At 54.0% G+C, this 23,271-nt stretch overlaps 1 protein-coding gene across 10 annotated transcripts in view; it reads left to right on the forward strand.

Annotated features, from left to right (window-relative positions):
• Window positions 1-23,271, forward strand: part of NINL (ninein like) — a 90,129-nt gene that overhangs the window by 63,699 nt on the left and 3,159 nt on the right. For 9 of the 10 annotated variants that reach the window (XM_088844320.1, XM_088844317.1, XM_088844316.1 and 6 more), the window contains 8 exons: window positions 2,957-3,062; window positions 5,082-5,191; window positions 6,206-6,456; window positions 11,243-11,347; window positions 12,344-12,413; window positions 18,349-18,507; window positions 19,166-19,279; window positions 22,252-22,422. In XM_088844320.1, the coding sequence (XP_088700446.1) occupies window positions 2,957-3,062; window positions 5,082-5,191; window positions 6,206-6,456; window positions 11,243-11,347; window positions 12,344-12,413; window positions 18,349-18,507; window positions 19,166-19,279; window positions 22,252-22,422 (1,086 nt within the window). The remainder of the gene's footprint in view (window positions 1-2,956; window positions 3,063-5,081; window positions 5,192-6,205; window positions 6,457-11,242; window positions 11,348-12,343; window positions 12,414-18,348; window positions 18,508-19,165; window positions 19,280-22,251; window positions 22,423-23,271) is intronic. The other variant, XM_088844321.1, reaches the window with a different exon arrangement.

A 23,271-nucleotide genomic window follows, 5' to 3' on the forward strand; every position in this document is an offset into this window, starting at 1 on the left:
CCGTTTGTGTCCAGGCACCGTGTAGGGCCTCCTCTTGTTTCCTGTGGTTGAGTGTGTGCATTTCCTGGGCCAAACCTACATGTGAGCCCACTCAGGTGGCATCGCCACCGTGCAGAGCAGGGGCGGGTGGTGAACAGTCACTGCTGGGAAGCAGATCACACTCCGTTACTCCCTCGAGACTGGCCTGGACTCGGCAGATAAAACATGATGGTTTGGAGGTAAGGGTCTAGTATTCACGTGCTTCTTATTGGTTTCCTTCCCAATTAATGTAAGAACTGTCTCTCTGCACGTGATGCTTTGGCCACACCAGAGGATAAAGGTGAGCCTGTGCTGGTCTGCAGTGTGACGTGACCCCTGCCTCCTGCCTGCCACACCCCGAATCCTGGTGCCCCTGCAGCCCTGTGTGTGGTCACCTGTGTAACCCTTCTCAGAGACCGAGTGGTGTGTGGGGTTTGTGGTTAACTTTCTGGAAGGAACTCTCCTTCCTGCTGTGTTTTCTGCCTCACTTTGAGCACCTGTGACTGAGCAGCAGTTAATCCGTTGCTTTGCTGCGCCCGAATTTTTTCATACCGGTGCAACCCCTTTGTTTTCTTCACATGACTGTCACCTAACTGTTGCTACACATTTCACTTTTGATTCTTGAAACGTTACTTTTTGAAATTTTGGGAAAAGGATTTTCCATTTTGGTGCGACTTATTTAGAGAATTCCCATCTTTAGGGGGGATATTTTTGGCTGTTTCAAACTACCATTGAGAATATTAAAAATTCTTTTTTATTTCAAAATAATTTCTAATACACGAAGTTGCAAATATCTGGGCAGCCAGCCCCTCTGTGTGTGCTGACTTGGCATGGCAGGCGCCGCCTTCCTCTGCAGTGCTTTCCCAGCTGCTGTTGAAACCCCACCCTCTCCTGCTTTCTTGCTGAGCTCACCTCTCCTGCTGACGCTCATGCGAAGAGAAGCCTGGAAGGTTACAGAGCCCTCAGACATAGGGCTTTGCTGTGTGCAGTGGACTTACTGCCTTTCCTGCCTCTCGGGGTAGCACCCTGTGACTGCCTTCAGCATTCACACGCACCCCAAATTCACGTGTGACCCACACGAAAGCAGGTACATGGCTTCCCAGCCCTGCTGGATGCACCCTGGATGGACAGGCTGGGACCCAGGACAGTGCATGTCATCCTTAGGCGCTTAGAACAGAGAAGTCTGCCTAGCATCATACCTTAAGGACCTGTTTTCTGGCTCTGCTGAACTTGTGGAGCATGTGTATGGTCTTACAGTAGCCGTTTGAGGGGCAGAAGGAACCACTGGAGGGGCAGGGTATTGGGTAGAAATGATTCCGTCAGTGTTTCCTGCCGTATCAGCACTGCTCAGTAAAAATAGCAGTCACACGTGTACTTCCAACTTTTCCAGCGGGCACATTAAAAAAGGTAAAAAGAATAAAAGAGGTGAAAAGAAATGAGTGACGTTAATTTTAATAACATTTTATTTACTCCATTACTTTCACAGTGTCACCATTTCAACATGTAATCAATATAATCACCTGTTAAGTGATTTTGCATCCCTCTCTGGGAACCCGGTCTTTAAGATCACTGCAGAGTTTATGCTGCACACCTCGATCCAGACTGACCACGTCAGAGATGCTCGGTGGCCTGTGTGGTGTCACTGTGGGGCGAGGGGGGCCGGGGCGCACACACCCGCCGCCCCTGGGCCTCCCTGCAGCTCTTGCTTCCTGGCCTTGCCCTCTCCCCTGGGACAGAGGTGCTTGCTCTGGGGAGATTGCGTATTTGCTCAGGAGTTTCTGAAGGAGGTACAGTGAGCCTAGTAAACATGTGCTTCCTCTAAGATCTGCAGGGCCTGTCTCTTCTCCCACATTGCCTAGAGCCGCCGTTTAGAGGCTCCTCCTCCCAGGGCGGGTGTGGACACAGGCCAGGCACTGGCCACTAGGGAGTTCAGAAAGAATTGACAAGAGCTGCCTGCAGAGGAAACTCAGATTAAAAAATCAGAGAGGAGGAACTGCCCTGGTGGCCCAGTGGTTAAGACTCCGTACTCCCGGTGCAGGGGGCACAGGTGTGATCCCTGGTTGGGGAACTAAGATCCTGCAGAATGCATGGCGCAGCCCCCATAAAAGGAAAATCAGAGTGGGAGGTGGGGCCCAGAGTGTGTGCATGGCGTTGACCCCAGAGCCAGGGTCCTGCGGGGAGGAGCCAGCTGGAAGCGGCATCACACGTGACGTCGTCCAGGTGGGGTGACCACGGCCCACCCGAGGTGGGGGGAGGAGCACGTGGCCCCACCGTCATAGGCGAACATGGTGCTCGGGCCGTGGGACCACCTGGGAGAGCGGACTGTGAACGCTGCCCTTCCTGGCCCTGTAAAAGCCGGGTGACCAAGTGTGCTTGTTGAGTTATATTTCATTCTTGGGGTGGATACATGATGCTTATTACAAACGAGACCCTTCCTCTTTTATTTTTCCTTTGTGCTGTGCAGCTTGCAGGATCTTAGTTCCCTAACCAGGGAGCAAACCCGCGTCCCCTGCAGGGAAAGCACAGTCCTAACCGCTGCACCACCAGGAAGGTCCCAGAGACCCTTCCTTTTCAGCCTCACGTCCCCCCGAATCTCCCCTACCTTTTATGAGCATGCTCCCCCAACCTTTTGTGGTTTCAGGTGTTAAAAGATCTCTGTATTTGCTCCATTTCTCACTTTCACTGCACTTTTTCCCCCTGAGTCCCTTCTGTGTATCCGAGATGGAAGGTGGTGCCAGGCATAAGACATTGGGAAATGACTCCCGCTCCTTGTCGCTCCCGGAGCAGTTCGGTGCCCGGGTATAGTGTCAGTGCCCCGTCCTGCAAGTCGGGACCAGCTCTGCTGGGGCCTGAACTGTTCCCTGGGCGCCGGCGCCATGACCCGCTCCTGGGCCTGATGGCCGCAGTGTCTGGAGGAAGTGTCTGGCTCTGCCCACAGGACCTGCAGGACCGCAATGACGAGCTGCAGGCTGCCCTGCAAGGCCTGCGCACACAGGCGGCCCCGAGTCGGCATGGCCGCCTGCCCCCGGGACGCGGCCTGGCAGGTAGGCGCTGGGTGCTTGGAGGTGGTGGGTCTGCTGGGAGGTGGTGGGTCGCGTGCTTCTGACCCGGGGACGGGGTGATGGGCCAGCCACTGCCCAGGGGGTCACAAGGTGTGGGAGAAGGGTCCTATGTGAGGCCAGGGGTTTCGGCAACCCAGAGCCCCAGGGAGATGGAGGAGGATGAATGTCCTACTGCTTGCACAGAGTAAGTGGTGAAGGTTACGATGACCTTGCTGTGACCTCAGGGCGGGCGTGTCCCCTGAGAGCCTCCTAAGGCAGGAGGGACCGAAGGAGATGCCCCTGGGGAGGGGAGCAGAGAGCGGACGGGGGTGATGGGGGACGGCCTGTGATGGCTCTGACAGGGCAGCCCATGTCAGCTTCCCTTGGGGCCTCCGAGGGAAGACGGGTGGGTCTCCTGTGCACCTGGCCTCTAAGGGAGGCCCTCACCTGCACCTGCAGTAGGGGACTCTGCTGCCCCCGAGCCACAGCCCTGCTCCTTAGCCAGGGGTTGCTGGCGTGTGGCTGCTGTCATCGCGTGCCTCGATGAGTGTCAGGGGCCCATGTGGCCACAGGGAAGGGGGCGATTGTCTTTTACCCTGGACGGGCCTGAGCTGCAAGGAGTGTGTGGCCCTTGTTGAGAGCCAGGACCTGCGCCCCGGGTGCGGTGGCCAGAAGGCTCTGGGTCGTAGCACCGGAGGGAACCTGGAGCTTCGTGTTGGCACCGACGGAGCCAGAGTGCTCTCGTGGCTGGAGCCTTTTCTCTTCCCCTCGCCCCCATCTGGCCGCGGAGCTTCTATCAGCCCCTTCTAAGGAGGAGCGGCAGTCAGCACAGCAGCACTGTGGTGCACGGGCCACGTGGGTGGTGGAGGCTGGGCTGGCCATGCATCCAGCCGGGGCCGCTCCTACCCAGGCGTCAGCTTCCTGTTGTCAGGGTGATGGGATGCTCTCTTTCCCAAGATGCTTATCCCGAGTTCTCTTGGCCGGATATTGCTGAGTCTGTCCCTCTTTTTCGTGGAAAACAATTCGGGAATTGAAAAGAGCAGGCAAGAGGTCAGGATGTGTCTGCTCCCTTCACTTTCACGTCAACCGGCATGGATGAAACCCCAGCCATGGTCACACTCACATTCTGAATCAAGCCTTGAGTGTGCCCCCTACCACACGTGGCGTGGGGTCACCTGGGCCCAGAAGGGCTGGCCGTGCTGTGGGTCCACGGGCACCTCTGCGTTGAGCTGTAAGGATGGGTGATGTTGCTGGTGGGGAGGGTCTTCGGGACCAGCTGTAAGGGCTGGCCGTGCTGTGGGCCCACGGGCACCTCTTTGCGTGGAGCTGTAAGGATGGGTGATGTTGCTGGTGGGGAGGGTCTTCGGGACCAGCTGTAAGGGCTGGCTGTGCTGTGGGTCCACGGGCACCTCTTTGCGTGGAGCTGTAAGGATGGGTGATGTTGCTGGTGGGGAGGGTCTTCGGGACCAGCTGTAGCTCCCACCCCCTCCTGTGATCTGTCGGAGCCTCAGTCCATGACAGCTCAGTTTGCGTGACATTTTCCTTGAGACCCCTCATGCTTCATGTGATGTAACAGTGAGCAGCGAGGGCCTCTGAAAAAAAGAGGAAGCTAAAACAGAGCTTGAAGACATGGCTTTGTCACGCCTCGTCCTAAAGTGCTGTCTGAGCGCTGGTCACATTTTCCTGTGGTCCCTGCCCCTCTGTGTGCCTGCCGTGGTCAAAGGGGCAGGCATGGGCCCCGTATAGCCTGACAGATCTGGCAGGAGGCCTCCTTCTTGTTTCTACCTTCGAGTGCCCTGTGTTCTGACAAAGACTTGAAATGCTGATCTGTAAAAATGCCAACTTGGAGAACTTGGCACAGCAGACAGTCCCCAGCTCGTGGCCTCTGAGCACCGGTGCCACCTTCCTCTTGCAGAAAGGGCCCATGGAAGGCTGTGCTTCCTCCAGGGTCGGCTCGGAGGTTGGATCAGATCCCGTGGTGTCCTGGGCAGAACATCAATGGACATGTCCTCTTATTTTCAGGCACCGTCACGTTTGTGGGTGATTCCGCCCCCGCAAGTATAGAAACAGAGATCATGTTGGAGCAGCTGAAGGAGCGTTACCAAGAACTCAAGATCCAGCTGGAGACCAAGGTCAGGGGACTGAGGGAGGCCACAGAGGTCGGGGAACTTCCTGCTGCTGAGTCGCATCTGTGCACACATCTGCCCATAGTGAGCGCGCTCAGGGGGACGGAGGTTTGCAGGGAATGTGCGTGGCCTTGACTTTCTGCCTCCACCCGCTTCGGAAGGAGGCAGGACAGAAGGAGTAGCTAATACCGGGAGGGAGCAGGGTCCCTCCCCGTGTCCGGAGGCCGGTGCAGAGGCCAGACCTCCCTGTTTGCCCTGCGCTGGGAAGTCAGCCCCCGGCTCTGTTGCAGCTGAAGCAGATTCTGGGAGCAGAACCGTAGTTCCTGGCATTGCCCCACACCAGGGACTCCCCAGGTGGCGCTAGTGGAAAAGAGGAGCTATGTCGCCAATACAGGAGACATAAGAGCTGCAGGTTCGATCCCTGGGTCGGGAAGATCCCCTGGAGGACAGCATGGCAACCACTCCAGTCTTCTTACCTGGAGAATCCCGTGGACAAAGGAGCCTGGTGGGCTACAGTCCACAGGGTCGCACAGAGTCAGACACGACTGAAGCGACTTAGCACGCAGGGGCTCCTAGGCCACCCTGGCCAAGGCTGTCTTCTTGGGTAAATGTGTCTCTTGCTCTGTCACTCGATTGTGGTGGGTTTTGTGGAGGGATGGTGCCCACAGCTTGTCAGGTGTCACCATGGCAACAGGGTGGTCCTGCCCCTGGGTGCCTGCTGTGGTCTTGCCTTCCAGGCTTCGTGGAGGTGTTGTTTCCCCCGCCCTCCTCCTGCGGCTGCCTGCTGGGCCGCCAGCCTCCGTTCTGCACCTGCAGAGCCTCCCCGCAAGGCTGCAGTGGAGGTTACAGGAAGTGACGGAAGCAGGCGGCCACACAAGCTGTGGGGAGTCTTTCACGGGCCCCAGCACCCTGTTGAAGCTGGGCCACCCGCTGTTTGGGTGCTGCGCCCAGCAGCCTTGATTCGTCAAGTGAATTGTGCTTGGGGCCCCCAGTTGACATGACTCATGCCTCTCTCCTCAGGTTAATGACCACGAGAGGGAAATGGAGGTGACAAAAAGGGCCTTTGCAGAGGAGAGGAGGCAGCTGGAGCGGGCCTTCCAGCTCGAGGTTGGCGTGCTGCAGGGTCAGAAGGCCGAGCTGCACGTGGAGTCACAGGAGGCGGTCCGAGGCCTGCGGGAGCAGCCGAAGAGGAGGGCGCAGCTGGAGTGGGGCCACACACAGCAGCTGAGCCAGGAGAGGGCACGGCTGCAGGAGGCCCTCCAGCGGCTCAGGTCCGCCACCCTGGCCTTGCGGGATCTCAGGTCCAGGGTTTGTTGCCCAGAACCCAGATTTGAAGTTGAATTTGGGCAGATTGCTGAGAATCACAAGTACTCGTTACCTGAGTGGTGAGCCCTGAAAGAAGACGTTATTTTACAGGTTCTGTCTTTTCTTTCTGCCGCACTATGTGCATGGCGTGAGAGATCTTAGTTCCCTTACCAGGGATCGAACCTGTGCCCCTGTGGTGGACGCATGGAGTCTTCACCACTGGACGGCCAGGGAAGTCCCAAAGAGTCTGACTTTAAAAACACAATCTCCATCATCTGTCATCTCGTGGCTCCTGGGGAGGTGGATAAAAGGCCTAAATGCCCCCAAATAATGGGAAAGGCCTTTAGTTTGGGTTAGTGGAGTTCTAGAAAAAAACAGATTTGTGAGCAAAGGAGAGAAAAGGTTTATTTGGAGCATTGGAACGTGATCTTTTGTGCTAGAGAAGAAGGGCCCACACGCCCATCCTCTGGGCCCCACCAGGAAGCTCGGGGGCTGGAGAGGCCTGAGGTGGGAGGCTAAACGTGGGGAGGCGGTCTGTGAGCTAGTGATGGAGCGTCAGCTGTGTGGCCTGGCCCTCCTCCGCGGCCCCCCTGGGCCTCAGGCCGGCACCCATTCCATCTCAGCAGCCCAGGCCTCTAGAAGGTCTTTTCTAGGAGCCTCACAGCACCACCCAGGAGATGGCCCGGGTGACTGCAGGCAGGCACAGCTGTGTGTTGTGGCTGCGGCTCTATGCACTGTGTCTTTTGGCCCCGTGAGCGTCCACACAGCCTTCCTGCAAGCTCCCCGTGTCCTGTGGAGACAGAGGCTTCGTGAGGTGTTGTGTCCCTTGTCTGGGCACAGGACACTGGCCCACCACACACACAGGTGTGTCCAGCTGAGGCACCAGCTCCTGCCCGCTAGGTGACCATGGCACGTTGCTTCCCCGGAAAACAGATCACGTGGGATTTATGATGAACCAAAAGGAATAAATGTCAGTGCACCTCCCAGCTGGAGAAAGAAAATACGAGCATAGCCAGTGGCCTCAAGCTCTGTTCCCAGACCCGCCCCCCCCCACTCCTCCCCGAGGCGCCTGGACTGTTTCTCACCCTCTAGACCTTGCTCTAGGCCTCTGCCTCGGACACCGGGGTCCCCCAATGACGTGGCACCTTGGTCGTGGCGGGCTGGCTTCTGGATTCCCTGTTCGGTGGAGCAGAGGTGGTGCTGGCCTCCCCAGGGGCAGAGCCTCAGGGGGACACGTGGACCCGCCGTTCCCATTGCAGCTGCGATCCCAGGCTGGGCTCGGGCGCAGTGGACCATCGAGGCCACATCAGGCCCAGGCACACTCGGGGGCCTTCAGTGTGGGAGCAGCCCAGTCACACTTCAGTGTGGCCACACGCCCTCTCTGCCGTCTGTCTTGGGCACTTCCCTGTGGACAGGCACAGGAGCCCAGTGCTGTCTTAGTCCTGCACCCAGCGCCCAGGCCCGGCGGGCTGTGCTGGTCCTCTCTGCTTCTCCTGACTTGCGGCACACCTTGGCTTGTTGGCCCCACGGCTAATGTCACAGTTCAAGTCTCAGTGGTGTCTGGATCACTGGACAGGGACAGGTGTTTGCACCCTTCAGCCTCAGGTGGGTGGGCGGAGAAGGCTCCATTGTTCAGCATCTGTAACCCTTATTGCAGGTCTGTTCAGGTCTTATGTTTCCTCCTGGGTCTGTCCTGGTAGACTGTTTCAAGGCATTTGGACATGGACGATTTTCAAAACTCCAGACTGGGCGTTTTACTGAATGGTCCTCAGCTTGGATAGCTGGTTAGGTGCCTTCTTTATGGGACCATCTTCTTTACTGTGATGTGTGGCCTTTCGTGAAACTGTCTTTGGAGTACATTCTCTCAGTTTTTGTTTATCTGAAAATGTCTCAGCTTCTCTCCCATTTCTGAAGGCTGGTCTTCCTAGAAGCACAAACTGTGATGCGCAGTTGAAGGCTGCCCTGTGCCCTCTGACTTGGGCAGGCTGCTCTGTGTGAGCATCCATTTTCCATTGCTGCGGTGATGAGTTACCAGGAAGGCAGAGGCTTAAAGCATCACAACTGAGGATTTCACGGTGCTTGAGCCTGGAAATCAGAAGTGGCTACGACTGGGCAGGAGTCTCAGGGTTGGCAGCCGCCTTCCTTTCTGGACGCTTGGGAGGAAACCTGCAGACCTCCCATTCTTGACCCACACCTTCCTCCTCTAGCACCAGCAGTGATGGGCTGATCCTCCTCGCGCTCCATCCTGACTCCTAGTCTTCTGCCTGCTCTTCCACAGTGGGGAGCCCTCGTGGACAGTCTGGGATGCTCTTTCCATCTGAGGGCAGTGGATTAGCAGCTTTCCTTTTGTTTGTTGCATTGGTCCCCCTTTGCTATGGAAGAGCACATTTGCAGGTTCTGGGTGCAGATGTCTTTCAGGGGCTGCTGTTCTGTCCCCACAGCAGGCGATCTGAGTTGTGTCCTCAGGTTGCTGTGAGCTCCTCCATCTTTTGTGCGTTTCTCTGGGGTGTTCAGGTGTGTGTTTGTTTCGTTTTACCTTGTTATTGAAGTGTTACATGCAGACACACAATGCACGCGTGTGTACAGTCGGCAGCATTGCTGACGCATTGTACACGCCTGTAGTGCCGGCACCCAGCACCCGTCACAGGGTCGCTGCTCCGCGTCGGGATGGTGCTCGCCCCTGGGGCTCTGGGAGCCCATTGTTTGTTTTCCATGCTGGTGCACCTGAGGGTGGCGTTGCTGAGCCGCAGGGCACAGGGGCGGCTTCCTGTTCACTTACCGTGCTCAGAAACATTACGCCTGCTGAATGCATGGATTTGTGTTCCATGAAAGTCTTTCAGCCATTCTTTGTAAAATGTTGCCTCTCCCCTCAGTGGCCTTTTCAGGTGTATGTATGGTACTAGATCTTTTCACTTTTCCTCCTTTTCCTAACCTCTCTTTCATTTCTTCCAGCTTCTTGTCTGTACATGGAACGTTCTGGGTACTTTCCTATATCTCTGTGTTCCAGGTCAGTGATTCTTTCTTCAGCTATATCTAATCTACCAGTGAGCATTTATTCTGATATTGATTTTTTTTTTTCAAATTCAAACATTCTATTTGGTTCTGCCTGATCGTTTCTGATATCTTCTTGTGGCTTGCTTGTCCCTTTTTTAATTTCCATCTTTTAATTAACTAAACATTTAATAATATATATCCCAAGTCTGTGGTGAACAGTTCCAGTATCTGGGATCTAATTCTGTTGTTTTGGCTTCTGACTGTCATAAGTGGTCCTTTCCCACATACGTTGTGGTGACCTTTGATTGTGAGCTCATGTTCACATGAAGTTTATCTCTAGGAATCCTGAGGGCTGTCGTAGAGGATTCTCCCTGCAGAAAGGATGTGTTTTGCTTTTGCCAAGACGACTTGGGAGCCTCTTAATCTGAGACCACTTTAACCTATTCCAGGGAACCAGCCCAGGACACGCACCCCTGGTGTGGTTTCTCCCCACTGATGTAGGTGTTGGCCTCAGGGTAACGCCGTCTTTGTGTTGCTTAATGCTCAAAGTGTTGGTTTCAGCATTGGGGCCCCTGGTGGTTTCTTTAACCTTCTGTGATGACACCACACGTTAGATGATCTTATCTGGTGAATGTGGAGGACTGGGATAAGGCAACCACCATCTTATTTGAGGTCCAGGAAACTGGAAACAGAACTCCCCACGCCACCCACACACACACACACCCCTGCCTCAAATCAATTTGGTTTTCCAAATTGACCTCATTTGTGATCACTCTCTTCCTTGAAACCCTTCCCATCTTTTGAAATTCTGTTGACTTCTATGTCTTCATTTTTCTCTTTAGTTGCTCATGAGAAAAATGAAATCGTACTTATGCCTATGAAGGAGATACTTATGCTTGATATTATAAGAATAATACATTAAACATATGAGGTCATGTGCTTTGAGTACTTTTGATTGCAAAAACTAGAAGATAATGCCAGGTAGAGACCTAATGTTTAGGGGAATAAATGTCAGTGAGACCAACACATATTAAGGATAGATTTTCTGGGCCGCAGGTGTGCGTTTCAAGCTGCCTCCCCGTGACTTTTATTGGCCAGTGGCTCATCCGTTGCACATCAATGGAGTTACCTTCGAAGGAGACTCTTAAGAGCACCGGAAGCCAAGACTCCAGGCAGACTTGGCCTGGGCAGCCTCTGTCAGTACTTGCTTTCCCCTCCTGAAGGTTCCATACTGCATCAGATCACCCTCCGTCTGCTAATGTGGGCGTCTTTCCAGTTTGCTCCAGTGCCGACCTCAGGCTATGGGATAGGGGGCACTTCCCATAGGATTCAGCTTCCCGAGTCCTTGTGTTCCTCAGCTTTGTGCTCGGAGTCCCCGGGGGTGGGGATTTCCTTGCAACAACTCCGTGAGGACTCTCATCCAGCATCTTGCATTGGTGCCAGCTGTGAGCACGCTGACATTTCAGTGAAGGTAAGGAGTTGCAGGAACAGGCCAGCTGTAAACACAGAGAACCAAGGTTCTGAATATGCTAGTCACTGGCTCTTCTAGGAGCTAAGAAAGCTTTGTTTTTCTGTAGCTTATCTCTTGGGAGATGGAAACCAGAGCAGGTTCACACTGGATACAGGGAAGGAATTGGTGCCCTGTATCCCCGTCCAGGGAAGGAAAGAGTGGCTGGGGGTCATTACAAGACCAGACTCAGTCGGGTGACCAGCTCCTGGAATTCCCACTCTTCTTTCTTTTTAAAATTTGTTATCCAGAATCGAGTTGGAAAAGCTTTCTGAAGAAAACACACTTTTGAAAAATGAGCTGGGGAGGATCCGACAGGAGCTTGAAGCTTCAGAAAGGACAGAGACTGCACAGAGGTAAGGGCCGGCTCAGTGGTCCCACCCCAACCACCCATCCCGGACACGGTTTGCTCATTGTAGAAGCAGCTCAGAGGCCATTACTGTAGAAAGTGGGATGTGTTCACAGATAACCCACGTTCCAGGAACAGTCAGCAGAGAACTGCGCTGCCCTCTGACCAGCCTTGATGGGCACAGGAGGGCTCAGGCATCCTACAGAATACTCCATAGCGTGCTCAAGGGTCAGAGGAGGCATCCTGCGGTCCTGTAGGGGCAAGAGGGCCTCTGACAACCTTCCTGGGCCAGTAGAATCTGTTTGTTCTTGTCCTGATAATGGTTTCAGCTGTGCTTTTGTCCAAGGTTCATTCCTGGTCTGTGGATTTCAGTGTGTCAGAGTCAGGGGTCTAGGGCAGGGGCCGTGTGTATTGTGGAGGGATACTTGTCGGTAGATTTCCGCTTTCACTATGAGAGCCTTATCTCAGAAGGGTTTGGCTTTTCTTTTTTTTTTTTTTTTAATTTAAATGAGCTCAGCTCTAAACTGCCGAGAATGTGGTATTGATTTGATAAAAGTGCCTGACGATTAAAGTGTGGAATCCAGAGTGGATGGTCACCCATCGATCACTACTCCGTTACAGCAATTATGCAATCCGAAAGGTTTCTTCCCTCCAGGAACCATTTTCCCTAAGTTTGGTGCTGGGACCCTTTTGACAGCAGACGTCAGCAAATGTAAGGCTGTGTTGATGGTTATGCTTCTGGGTGTGAAGAGCACTCCCACGTGCTTTAGAGAGATTAACACGTGCTGTGCGGCTGAGGAATGTCGTGGAGGGTTTGTTCTTAGTGCTGGCAGGGTTCCTCTGGTTCCCAGGCTGGGATCCAATTGGACCAGTAACAGTCACAGTGCAGGACACTGAGAGACCAGTGGCTGTAGGGTATCGAGAACAGATGCACAAACCAGCCACCATGGTGACTGTGAGCAATGACTGGTCAATGATCCTGTTAACTTTGCTTCTTCAACAGGAAGGAAATTGAGGTTTTAAAGAGAGACAAGGAAAAGGCCTGCTCTGAGATGCAAGAGCTCTGCACACAGGTTAAGTATTGACCCCTGGCGTGAAACGGATGCCACCCTCCCTTTTCCATTGTTTTGAAATAATCTCAAACTTACAGAAAGGAAACACAGAACATTCGTTGCTGGCCCATCAGCCCCCTCCCACTCCAAGTTGGGAAATCAGTGTGGATATGACGGGTTGTGGCCCCGTCAGCCACAACCGGGACCTTGTGTGGCTTCAGTCTGCCTGTCCTTGTTCTTAGGACCTGGTGCCTTTGAAGGTTATAAGCAGTTGTTTTGGTGTGTCTAGAACTTGCTTATAATTGGATTCAGATTATGTGGGACTATCCCCTTCTCATCCCATCCTATCCGGGGACGCAAGCTTTAGTCACGTCCTTTGATTCGTGGTCAGGTGGTGCTGGCCAGGCTTCTTCACAGAGTTACTTTCCCCTTGGTGATTCCTGAGCATTTTATGGGAAAATCCCTTGGTAGGATGTGAGTGTCCTGCTCTTCATCAGACTCTCACCCAGTTGTCCTCCCCGTTTATTCAATGGGTTATAATATGTTGCCATCAGTGTTTGTTTTCATGCTCAATTGTCCCAGATTTGGCTAAAAAGAGCCCCCTCAGGGTGAGTTCTGGGCCCTCCAGAGAGGTCCTGGTCATTATTTGAGCACTTCCTTACTTTCTAGTGTCCCACGATAGTCCAGGTTCATCTGGTACTTCCCTTGCCCCAGCCCTGGAAGCAGCCACTTCTCCGAGGAATCCTGGGTGACTTTTAGCTCAGAATGGTACTTGGAGACCAAGATTTGGGTACTGGGAGTGCTCACAGCTCCTGGGACGTCACTGTGTCCAAATGCAGTTAGTGCATGGAACTAGGGAGTGTATATTTATTACGCTCACATGTGCATGGTTTCAGGTATATTTATTTATACACCTCTCTACCAGAAATCATAAATTCAAACTCTGCAATTCCCATATCACAGGGATGATCCTAGCTTTCTCTCTTTCTGTGTGTATAACTTAGGCCTCTAGCAGTGCAAAGCCTGGTTTCCATCATCCTCAGTGGATGGACTTACTGTTTGATTGTTGGGGTCCTTTAATGGACCGGGACCTGGTGGTCCGGAGGCGACGATAAGAGAGTGAAAGAGAGAAAGAGGCTGATACTCCCTAGTTTACGCAGAAAACCAATAAAGTCCTTGGCACAGGACTTGCGTCTCCCACGAAGGCACTGGGTGCCTTCTCGAGAGAGTCTTAGAAGCCCGGGCAGGAGAGTGGGCAAGACGGGTCTCTGCGCTCTAAGGAATCAGCCGAGGAGAGAGAAAGAGAGAGAGAGAAAGAAGGAAAGACAGACACGGGGACCCAAGCTCTGATGGAGCAAAGGTGCTTTCATGGTTTCTCTGTGAGTATATATAGGCTGTGCGGTACAAGAATTTTCTTTCAACAACGATAAAGATCAGAAATCCAAGTGTATAGTAACCGTTACCAAGGAAACCAGGGGTTAATAATGGTCACAAGGTCAGGAGACCATCCATATCTCAAGAAAGAGGATCAAAACTAAGCAGTTTTGTTATAGAGAGAATGTTTACTAAAGGAGACTCAAGCCTGTCTCACACAATGACCTTAGTTCCTGGAAACAGTGTGCTATTCCACTTAAAAAGAAACAAAGGACTTGTGAGAAACAGCAGGCAGGAATCCTCCTGTTAAACATTCCCTGATATTTGATCAGTCCCCTTTAGCCTGCACGTGAATGCCCTTCTCACTGTGTTTCAGCCCTGACCACCACACTGGTCTCCCTTTTGCCCATGAATAAATGCTTTCTGTACTTGGTCTCACTTACTGGCTTTTGTACCGAAGCACACAGCTTGGAGGACTTCCCTTGTGACTCAGCTGCTAAAGAATCCACCTGTGGTGCGGGAGACCTGGGTTTGGTCCCTGGGTTGGGAAGATCCCCTGGAGAAGGGAAAGTTTACCCACTCCAGTATGCTGGCCTAGAGAATTCCATGAACTATATAGTCCATGGGGTCACAAAGAGTTGGACACGACTGAGCTTCTTTCACTTCACTTCACAAAGCTTGAATGTGTCATTCTTTTTTTTTTTTAATTGAAATTATTGCTGATAATTGCAGGCTCTCGCAGGGTTATAAAACATATATTACAGAGAAATACACTTTGTCCAGTTTCCCCCAGTGGTCATGTTTTATGAAACTTTAGATCTGTGTTAGTTTGCTAGGGCTGCCATAACAAAGCACCACAGCCTGAGGAGGTTATACAACAGAAGTTTGTTTCCTCACAGTCCTTGGAGTTAGAAGTTCAAGGTCAGGGCTTCTGAGGCCTCTCTCTTTGGTTTGTATGCAGCTGTCCTCCCTGTGTCCGCACAGGGTCCACCTTCAGATGAGTCTGGGTCGTCATTTGTTATTAGGGCACCATCATACTGCATTCATGTCACCTCGCTTTACCTTGATCACTCTTTCGAGACCCCATCTCCAACTGCAGTCCCTCTGTGCAGTACTCCAGTACAATATTGGCGGTTTGGGCTTCAGCATGTGAATTGGGGTGTGAGGGCAAGCCCTTAATGAGCATCACAGTCAAGCTGTTGACATTGATGCAATCTGTAGGTCTTACTTCCCCAGTTTTGGCGGGGCGGGGGGTTGTTCTTTTCCTTGGGGGAGGGGCTTTGTTGCCCCACGGCACGTGGCATCTTAGTTCCCCAACCAGGGATGGAACCCGAGTGTCCGGCCTTGGAAGGCTGATTCTTAACCACAGGACCACCCAGAAGGTCCACATGCTTCCGGAGCTTTACTTATGTACCCATGTGGGTGTCAGATCTACACGGTTTTATTCCCTGTGCAGGTTCATGTCTCCACAACCCAGCTCCACAAGGTCCTTCATATTGTTCATTCATAACTACATCCGCCATCTGTCTTTCTGCCCACCTATCCCAGCCCTAACACCACCCTTAGGGCAGAAGACAAAGAGGAACTGCAGAGCCTCTTGATGAAAGTGAAAGAGGACAGCCAAAATTGTATCAGTTCACAAGTGACACAAAAGGAATCATACAGAATGAGCTCTGTGGGATTGCCTTTCCTCACATAGCATGATTCCCTGCTGTGCGTCCACAAGTTTCTTCCTGTCACTGGATGGTATTCCAAGGCGTTAATGTCCCACAGCTTGTCTTCAGTTCAGTTCAGTCGCTCAGTCGTGTCTGACTCTTTGCGACCCTATGGACTGTGGCACGCCAGGCTTCCCTGTCCATCACCAACTCCCGGAGCTTGCTCAAACTCATGCCTGTCGCGTTGGTCATGCCATCCAACCATCTCACCCTCTGTTGTCCCCTTCTCCTCCTGCCTTCAGTCTTTCCCAGCATCAGGGTCTTTTCCAATCAGTCAGTTCTTCCCATCAGGTGGCCAAAGTACTGGAGCTTCAGCTTCAGCATCAGTCCTTCCAGTGAATATTCAGGACTGATTTCCTTTAGGGTGGACTGGCTGGATCTCCTTGCAGTCCAAGGGACTCTCAAGAGTCTTCTCCAACACCATAGTTCAAAAGCATCAGTTCTTCGGTGCTCAACTTTCTTTATGGTCCAACTCTCACATCCATACATGACTACTAGAGAAACCATACCCTTGACTAGATGGACCTTTGTCAGCTTTTTAACATGCTGTCTCGGTTGGTCATAGCTTTTCTTCCAAGGAGCAAGCGCCTTTTAATTTCATGGCTACAGTCACCATCTGCAGTGATTTTGGAGCCCAAGAAAATATAGTCTGTCACTGTTTCCGTTGTTTCCCCATCTATTTGCCATAAAGTGATGGGACCGGATGCCATGGTCTTAGTTTTTTGAATGTTGAGCTTTAAGCCAACTTTTTCACTCTCCTCTGTCCCTTTCATCAAGAGGCTTTTTAGTTTCTTTTCTCTTTCTGCTGTAAGGGTGGTGTCATCTGCATATCTGAAGTTGTTGATATTTCTCCTGGCAATCTTGATTCCAGCTTGTGCTTCATGCAGCCTGACATTTCGCGTGATGTACTCTGCATATAAGTTAAATAATCAGGGTGACAGTATACAACCTTGATGTACTCCTTTCCCAATATGGAACCAGCTTGTCCTAATGCTCACCTTTTAAAGGATGGCTGGGCGGATTCCAGTCTCGGGCTGTCACAGAAGCTGCAGTGAACATTCCTAGGCAGGTCTTTGTGGGAATGGTCTTCGTTTCACGGGTAGATGCCCAAGAGAGCAATTGCTGACCTGTACAGCAGTTGCATGTCTAGTTCTATATGAAGTTGCCCAGCTGTTCTCCAGAGCGGCTGCTAACGGTTTGTGTTCCCACCAGCAGTGTTTGCTGGTCCAGTTGCCCCACATCCTTGTCCACACTTGGTGTTGTCACTCTTATTTTAGCCACTCCAGTAGGTGAGTGACACTGAGTCAGAGCAGCTAGAGGGGGCTCCACTTGGCTATTGCCTTCCCCTCGCTGATTCTGGTAAAGAATGCGGTTTCCCTTGAGGGCAGAGAGCAGAATGCTCTGTGTACTTCAAACCAGTCGCAGTCCTAGTCTGCTCAGGCTGCATACGGAATGCCACAAGCAGGCGGCTTAAACTACAGAAGTTTGTTGTCCCAAGGTTCTCAAGGCGGGGCTGGCTTGGTTCCCGTGAGGCTCTCCCAGGCTTGTGGGGAGCCCCCTCTCACTGTGTCTCCTTATAAAGTCACTGTCCCATTGGATTAGGACCCCACCTTGCGAGCACACGTACCCTTAATTACCTGCTGCCAGCCTTGTCTCCAGACGGTGGGGACTTTGTGGACCTGGTTCTACCCACAGCAGCCACTCTGTGTAGGCCTCCAGCCTTTGGTTCCTGGTGAGCAGTGACGCTCTTCGCCTGTTTTTCTTTCTGGTTTTCAGAGCATTGGTTTGCCCTGTGACTTCAGTTCTCTGATGGGCCTCGGAAGAGTTGTTGACTTTCAGTTACTCAGCTTTTTCCTTTGTTCTTGTTTGGAGGGTGGGAGTGACGACCTCCAAGCTCTTTCCAGGCCAGAGCGGAAATGGTGTTTTTTGTTTTTCACGTGGGTTTCTGCACGTTCACTGTCAGGACATAGAAGCATAGTAGATTTTCACCTGCCGTACCTCGTGTCCTTGCTGAGTTCCCACTCATTCTGGGAGTGCTTTTGTTGCCTCTGGCTTCTCAGTCACCTTCTGTACCCTGGAGAGACCCGCAGTTCCCATCTGCCTCTTCCCACCACTGCCTGCCTCCCCGAGCCTGGCTGGTAAGGTGGGAACACCCACCCTGGGGCGACAGTGATGCATCCGCCTAGCTGTGCGTGAACCCTGCTCTGAGGCACAGAGGGCTTCAGACCCTCAGCCTCCGGAGCAATTCTAGGGAAAAGCAGAGGAGCAAAACATGGTTTGTGTGAAGGCATGTGACCCACGATTGGAGATAACGAGCTTCCTCGTGTCACCTGCTGGCTGCTGCTTATCTCAGGCCGCACCGCCGGCGTCCAGCATCCACTGTCTGCCAAGTGGGGCATTGCATCAGTGTGCTGTGTTTAACGACAGAGCAGATTGTTTAAGAGAATCACGTGCCTCAGGTGTAGCCAGGGTTTGGGTTTTTTTTTTTTTTTACTTCAACTTGTGTAAGATAATGTCAGAAATAACCGTGGGAGAAATGAGAAAATCATGCCAGCTCTCCAGAGCGATGATGGGATGTTGATGGGGTGCGAGCACTCTTGGTGCGCAACATTTGGTTCTTGGGGGATGGATCAGAGTTCATCCTCCGCCCGGGGGCCTGAGAGCCCATCACTCTGGGGACACTGAGCAAGCGCCTCACCCACTAGTTGCTAATAGCAACCCCACCCCCAACTGTGTTGACCAAAATGGTCTCCAAAGATTGCCAAGCATCACCTGGGGAGAAGAGTGTCCCTGATTGAGAACCCCTAGAAGGCTTCTGGCTGAAAAAAATAACTTGTCTACCCGTGTTTTCTTCCTTTTCATTCCAGAGTCAGAAGTGTAGGGATGAACTGTCCCAGCTCAACCACAGGGTCCTGCAGCTTGGAGAGGAGGCCTCTACCCACCAGGCCCAAAGCGAGAAGAATCAGGTCGCCGTCCAGCTGCTGACACACAGACTGGAGGAGGCTGTGCTCCAGGAGGAGCTGCAGGTGAATGGTGGGGCGGGCAGCCTGGCCTAAAACAGACCAGGGACAGCCCTGACGTGCCTGGACGTAAAGCGAGGGGCTTCACAAGCAAGCCCTGAAAAGTGTGTGAACTTTAGCAGCTTTTGCAAAGCCTGGTATCTTTAGAGAAAGTAGCAGAAAGGAATTAAATCCTGATGATAGGAGCCTAAATTGGGATGACCTCTCTAGAGGTCGTTATGGCAAAACATACATCAAGAGCAGTCAAGAACGTTGGTGTGCTCTGGCTTCATGATTCTGCTGTGGGAACTTTACTGAGCATTGTGGATGGACTTAGCTGAACCTATTTTCATCGCTCTGGTGCTTATAACAGCAGCAGAATTGGAATCAGCTTTGAATCATCAACTGTATTGACTCAGTCAGTAAATTATGGTGCTGCCATTGAAAGCCACATTTTTGAATAGTGTCTAATGCTCTAGACATTATAAGAGAGAAAGCAAGGCCTACGATGTCTGGTGACAGCACGTGTGTGTGTGGAGGAAGGGCCAGGAGATACAGCACGTCGGGTGTGCTGTGATCACGGCTGACTTAAATTTTGTAATTCTTGCTTTTCTGAAGTTTCTGCATTAAACACGTATCACGTTGCTAACGTTCTTATACTTGTGAAACCGACATTTAAAAACAGGGTAACCAAATCCAAAAACTTGATCTTGAACTTGATCGCGTGACTCAGGAACGTCAGAGCCTGAGACTGGCATGGTCACAGCTGAGAGAGGCCCTTGAAGAGAGTCGGGACCAGGTGGGTGTGCACGGCGGTCCCGGGCTGAGAGGGGTCGGCCTCGCCTCTGACCGCCTGCGTGGGACTAGTCCGGCCAAGGGCGTTGCGGGGCTGGCTGAGGCCACACAGCTAGGGGGCGCCCTCCAGGCCGAGCACGCAGTCAGGCCCCGTCCAGGGTCAGGTGGAATGCCAGTGGACCGTGTGAAGGGCTGTGCCTCACGAGGGGAGGCGGCCATAACAGCACCTCTGGGTGTGCCCTCTGCGGGTGGAGGAGCCAGGGAACATGGCAGGTGGCCTTCAAGGTCCAGGCCACGGGCGGAGCAACCCCCGAGGGCACCAGCTCCTCGCCCCCCGTGGAGCCCGGGTGTCACCACCCTGTGGCATGTGTGTGGCAGTGCCGCCCACTGCCGTGCCCTGCACTTGTCCGGCGCCTGCCAGGCTCAGAGGTGCGGTGGGGAGGCAAGGAGCCCGCGGGCTGCGACACACAGATGTGAGCACAGCGGGCCCAGGAGGGGTGGCGGGTGCCTGCCAGCATGAGGCGCTGGGACGCAGGGCTGGTTCTTCCGAGGAGCTCGAGCAGGAGGAGAGGAGGGAGGTGCCGGTGTGAGGTACCCTGAGAGCCTCAGGCCCTGGTGGACTCAGACATGGGGTGCGCTTGGAGGGCCAGGGTCTGCGGGGGGAAGGGGCTGTGAGAGAGGGTCTCTAAGCCTTGTGTCTCTGCTCAGCCTGGCATCAGGTTCCCCAACTGGCCCTGGTCTGACCCCTGGACTTAGCTGTGGACACCTGGTGTGAGAGGTCACTTCTCAGATGGCCAGGGTTGCAAAAGGGTCTGTCTGCATGTGGGACTCCTCCCTGTCCAGGGTCTTAGGAGGGGCTGGCAGACCCCTGTGGGCCCAGCCCCCCACTGTCAGCAGGCACTTTCTCCAGGGTGTCTCTGTGAATTGGGGGCTCCCTTCCCTGTGTGTAGTGCAAAAGGAACCTTGAGAAATTGCCGGACTGGTTTGAGCCTTTGAGGTGAAGAAGACAGATCCACCCGTGGGCAGCAGGGCTGGGCTGCCGGAGGCATCCATGCTCGCTGGGGTGGGGGATGCCCAGCACTCGGCCACTGTCACGGGCAGGAGCAGCTGCTGGCATCACCTTTGGTGAGTTAGATGAGGACCTCCCGAAACGCGCCTGGATGAAAGTGTGCAGAGGGGTGTAAGGCGCTTATAGGGCATCTAGGGACACTCAGGGGGGTGCAGAGGTGAGGGTGCCTCCAGAGCCGTGGGGAGGGAGTGATCCTGAGGTCACGGGGCCAGCAGAGGAGCCAGGCATCAAAGAGGGCTCTCACGTGGGTGGCGTTCTGGCGTGCTGTGGGCGGGGTCACCTGCACCGGCCTCTCTGTGGCATCGGGTCCATGAGATGTGGCAACCAAGCACCCAGGAAGGGCAGACAAGCATCCAGGCTCCTGAGCACTGTGCCAAGGGGTTCCTTAGCATCACTGCCCCACATTTGGCCAGGCCAGCCTGGATTCAGGGTGGAGAGGTCTGCCGTCCTCTTGAGGGGCTCACTGTCCCACCCCAGCACCCAGAACACGGAGGCCCTGGCTTCCTGGCTGCAGTGGCCTCGTTTCTCTTTTGGGGAGTCCTGCCTTCTCACGTGGCTTTCGAGCAGGGCTTTCCGGAACGGGCCCACCCTCCATCCATGCCTTGCTTTACAAGGAGGGCCTCAGGGGCACTCAGCTGGGCCATGCTGAGGAGAGTGGACGGCGAGGCCTGTGGTCAGGCTTCAGGGCTTAGCACAGCATTGGCTGCAGGAGGCAGCAAGGTGCCCAGGCAGCTGTGCGGGACTCAGACATGGGCTGGAGTGACTGCATAGTGATCATCCGAAGCTCTAAAGCTGCTGGGAGGACGCTGCCTCTGGTGGAGGGTGTGTGAGAACCTTCCTCGCCTCTCTTCATCCCAGGAGCGGGGCGGCTGCTCCGCTGGACCCATGTGTATGGAGAGCCTCTGGGGGTCTGTCCAGGGAAACTGCCCGGGGTGGCCCTTCAGACCCGCAGTGACACAGGGCAGTGAGGGAGTGGGGCTGTGGCTCACGGTTTCACCCCTGCCTGGGGTGGCCAGTGCCCTCCTCCCCGGCCTGCCCTCAGCAGGGGTCCTGGTGGAGCCGCCGCCTCTCCCGTCCACGGGGTCTCAGAGGGCAGTTCTGTGTGCTCCAGACGAGGCCGCCAGAGCCCGTGAGGTAAACGGTGTTTAGATGGCCTCCTGGGCGCTCCATTCAGGGAAAGCAGCCAGGCCCTGGACAGCCTGATGCCAGCGATCCCGTGGGTTCTGTGCCCAGGGAGCAGGTGGCCGAGTCCGTCCACATCCACGCCCCGCCAGACACTGTGCAACCACCTCCGGGGCCCTGGCCACAGCCCGTCTCAGGAGCGTGAGCTCTACATTTAGAGGGAGGCTGCTGTACGTGGCTGGTGTGGGTCCCTTTATTGAAGGAATTAAACCCAGCGAAGAACCCAGGAGGTAAACAGGACAGAATAACTTGATCCTTCCAGTATCCGGCACGAGGTCACAGGGAGGGCTGCAGGGAGGCCTTCCAGGCGCTCAGGGTGCAGAAGTGCCCCGGAATGGACTTGTGTTAGTCGCTCAGTCCTATCTGATTCTTTGCGACCCCATGGACTTTAGCCTGCCAAGCTCCTTTGTCTGTGGGACTCTCCAGGCAAGAATACTGACTGGAGTGGGTTGCCATGCCCTTCTCCAGGGCATCTTCCCAACTGAGGGGCCAAATCCACGTATCCTGTGTCTCCTGCATTGCAGGCGGATTCTCTACCGTCTGAACTACCAGGAAATGGAGTGTGGGCATCAGATAAACGGACTCTTTAGAGATTGTGGGCTTTGCTGGACACGCCCTTCCTCTCTGGGGTGGCCTACCACGTAGAGATACAGTTTTGTGTGTCTGGTGGTGACCCTGAAGCTGTGGGCAGTCACCCCACAACCGCTGTGCCTTTTCCCTGACAGCTGTATGGAGCCACCCAGAGACTGCGGCTGGCCAGGTCCCAGCACGCCCAGCGGGTGCGGCAGCTGCAGGAGGAGATGGCACAGCTCGTGCCCGCAGGCCATGTGGCTGAGTTGCAGCAGCTACTGGAAGGGGAGCAGCGGGCAGCTCGGCGGCTCCAGGAGCAGGCCCGGGTGAGTGGGGACAGCGCGCAGGGGCCAACTGAGGGTGACGGGGAGGGTGAGTAGGATCTCGGGTGACAGCCACAAGCTGCCCAGGTGTCATGTGGAGTACGGCCCGACAGCCCTCCCACCATGTGGGATGTTTGTGGAAGCCACAGGACCTGGCTTCCGCTGGGAACTGGTGGGTGTTGAGCAGCCGACCCTGAAGTCCCCCAGCCTGTTTTCTGGGCCGTTTATGTCTGCAACCAGCCATACACATGACCTGCGTCCAGGTCTGAAAGGTGGTGATAGAAGGGCCACAAGAGACGGATGTGCAGGGTCCCTGTCTGTATAGCTATTCAGGAGTGTAGGCAGGTGCAAAGGTCCTGAGGTGGGCTGTGCTTGGCATGTTTAAAAGTAGCAAGGGGTGGAGGTTGCTGGTTGGACATGAGATCAGCACGGACTTGGGGAGGCCTGCTGTGTGCCAAGCTCTCATGTAGAAACAGTTGCTGCCTTAAAAGAGCAGCAGAACAGTGGCTCAGTGTGCTCTGCAGGGGACTGGATCCTGGCTCCACCACTTGAGCCAAGTGATTTAACTGAGTGAGTGATTTAACTCTCCGTGCTCCCACTTCTTTCAACCTCTGGAGGCAGTGGTTCCCACCTCAGAGCAGTCTCTCAGGCATCAGTGAGTCAGCACCTCAAAGTGTGAGCCGGGAAGCACATTTGGGTCCTCAAAGTTCATGGGTCAGTGGGAGGGTGAGGAGGGGCAGATGGCCAGGTGCCTTCGTGAGGAAGGAAGCTGTGCAAGGTTGGAAAGGTGGGTAAAATCTGACATTTGTAAAACACAAATGCTAACAGAGAACTGCCTTATAGCATTATGCA

The sequence above is a fragment of the Moschus berezovskii genome, chromosome 15 (genome assembly GCF_049115385.1).
Source record: "Moschus berezovskii isolate FMDL1 chromosome 15, NW_MosBer_1.0, whole genome shotgun sequence".
NCBI classification, from domain to species: domain Eukaryota; kingdom Metazoa; phylum Chordata; class Mammalia; order Artiodactyla; family Moschidae; genus Moschus; species Moschus berezovskii.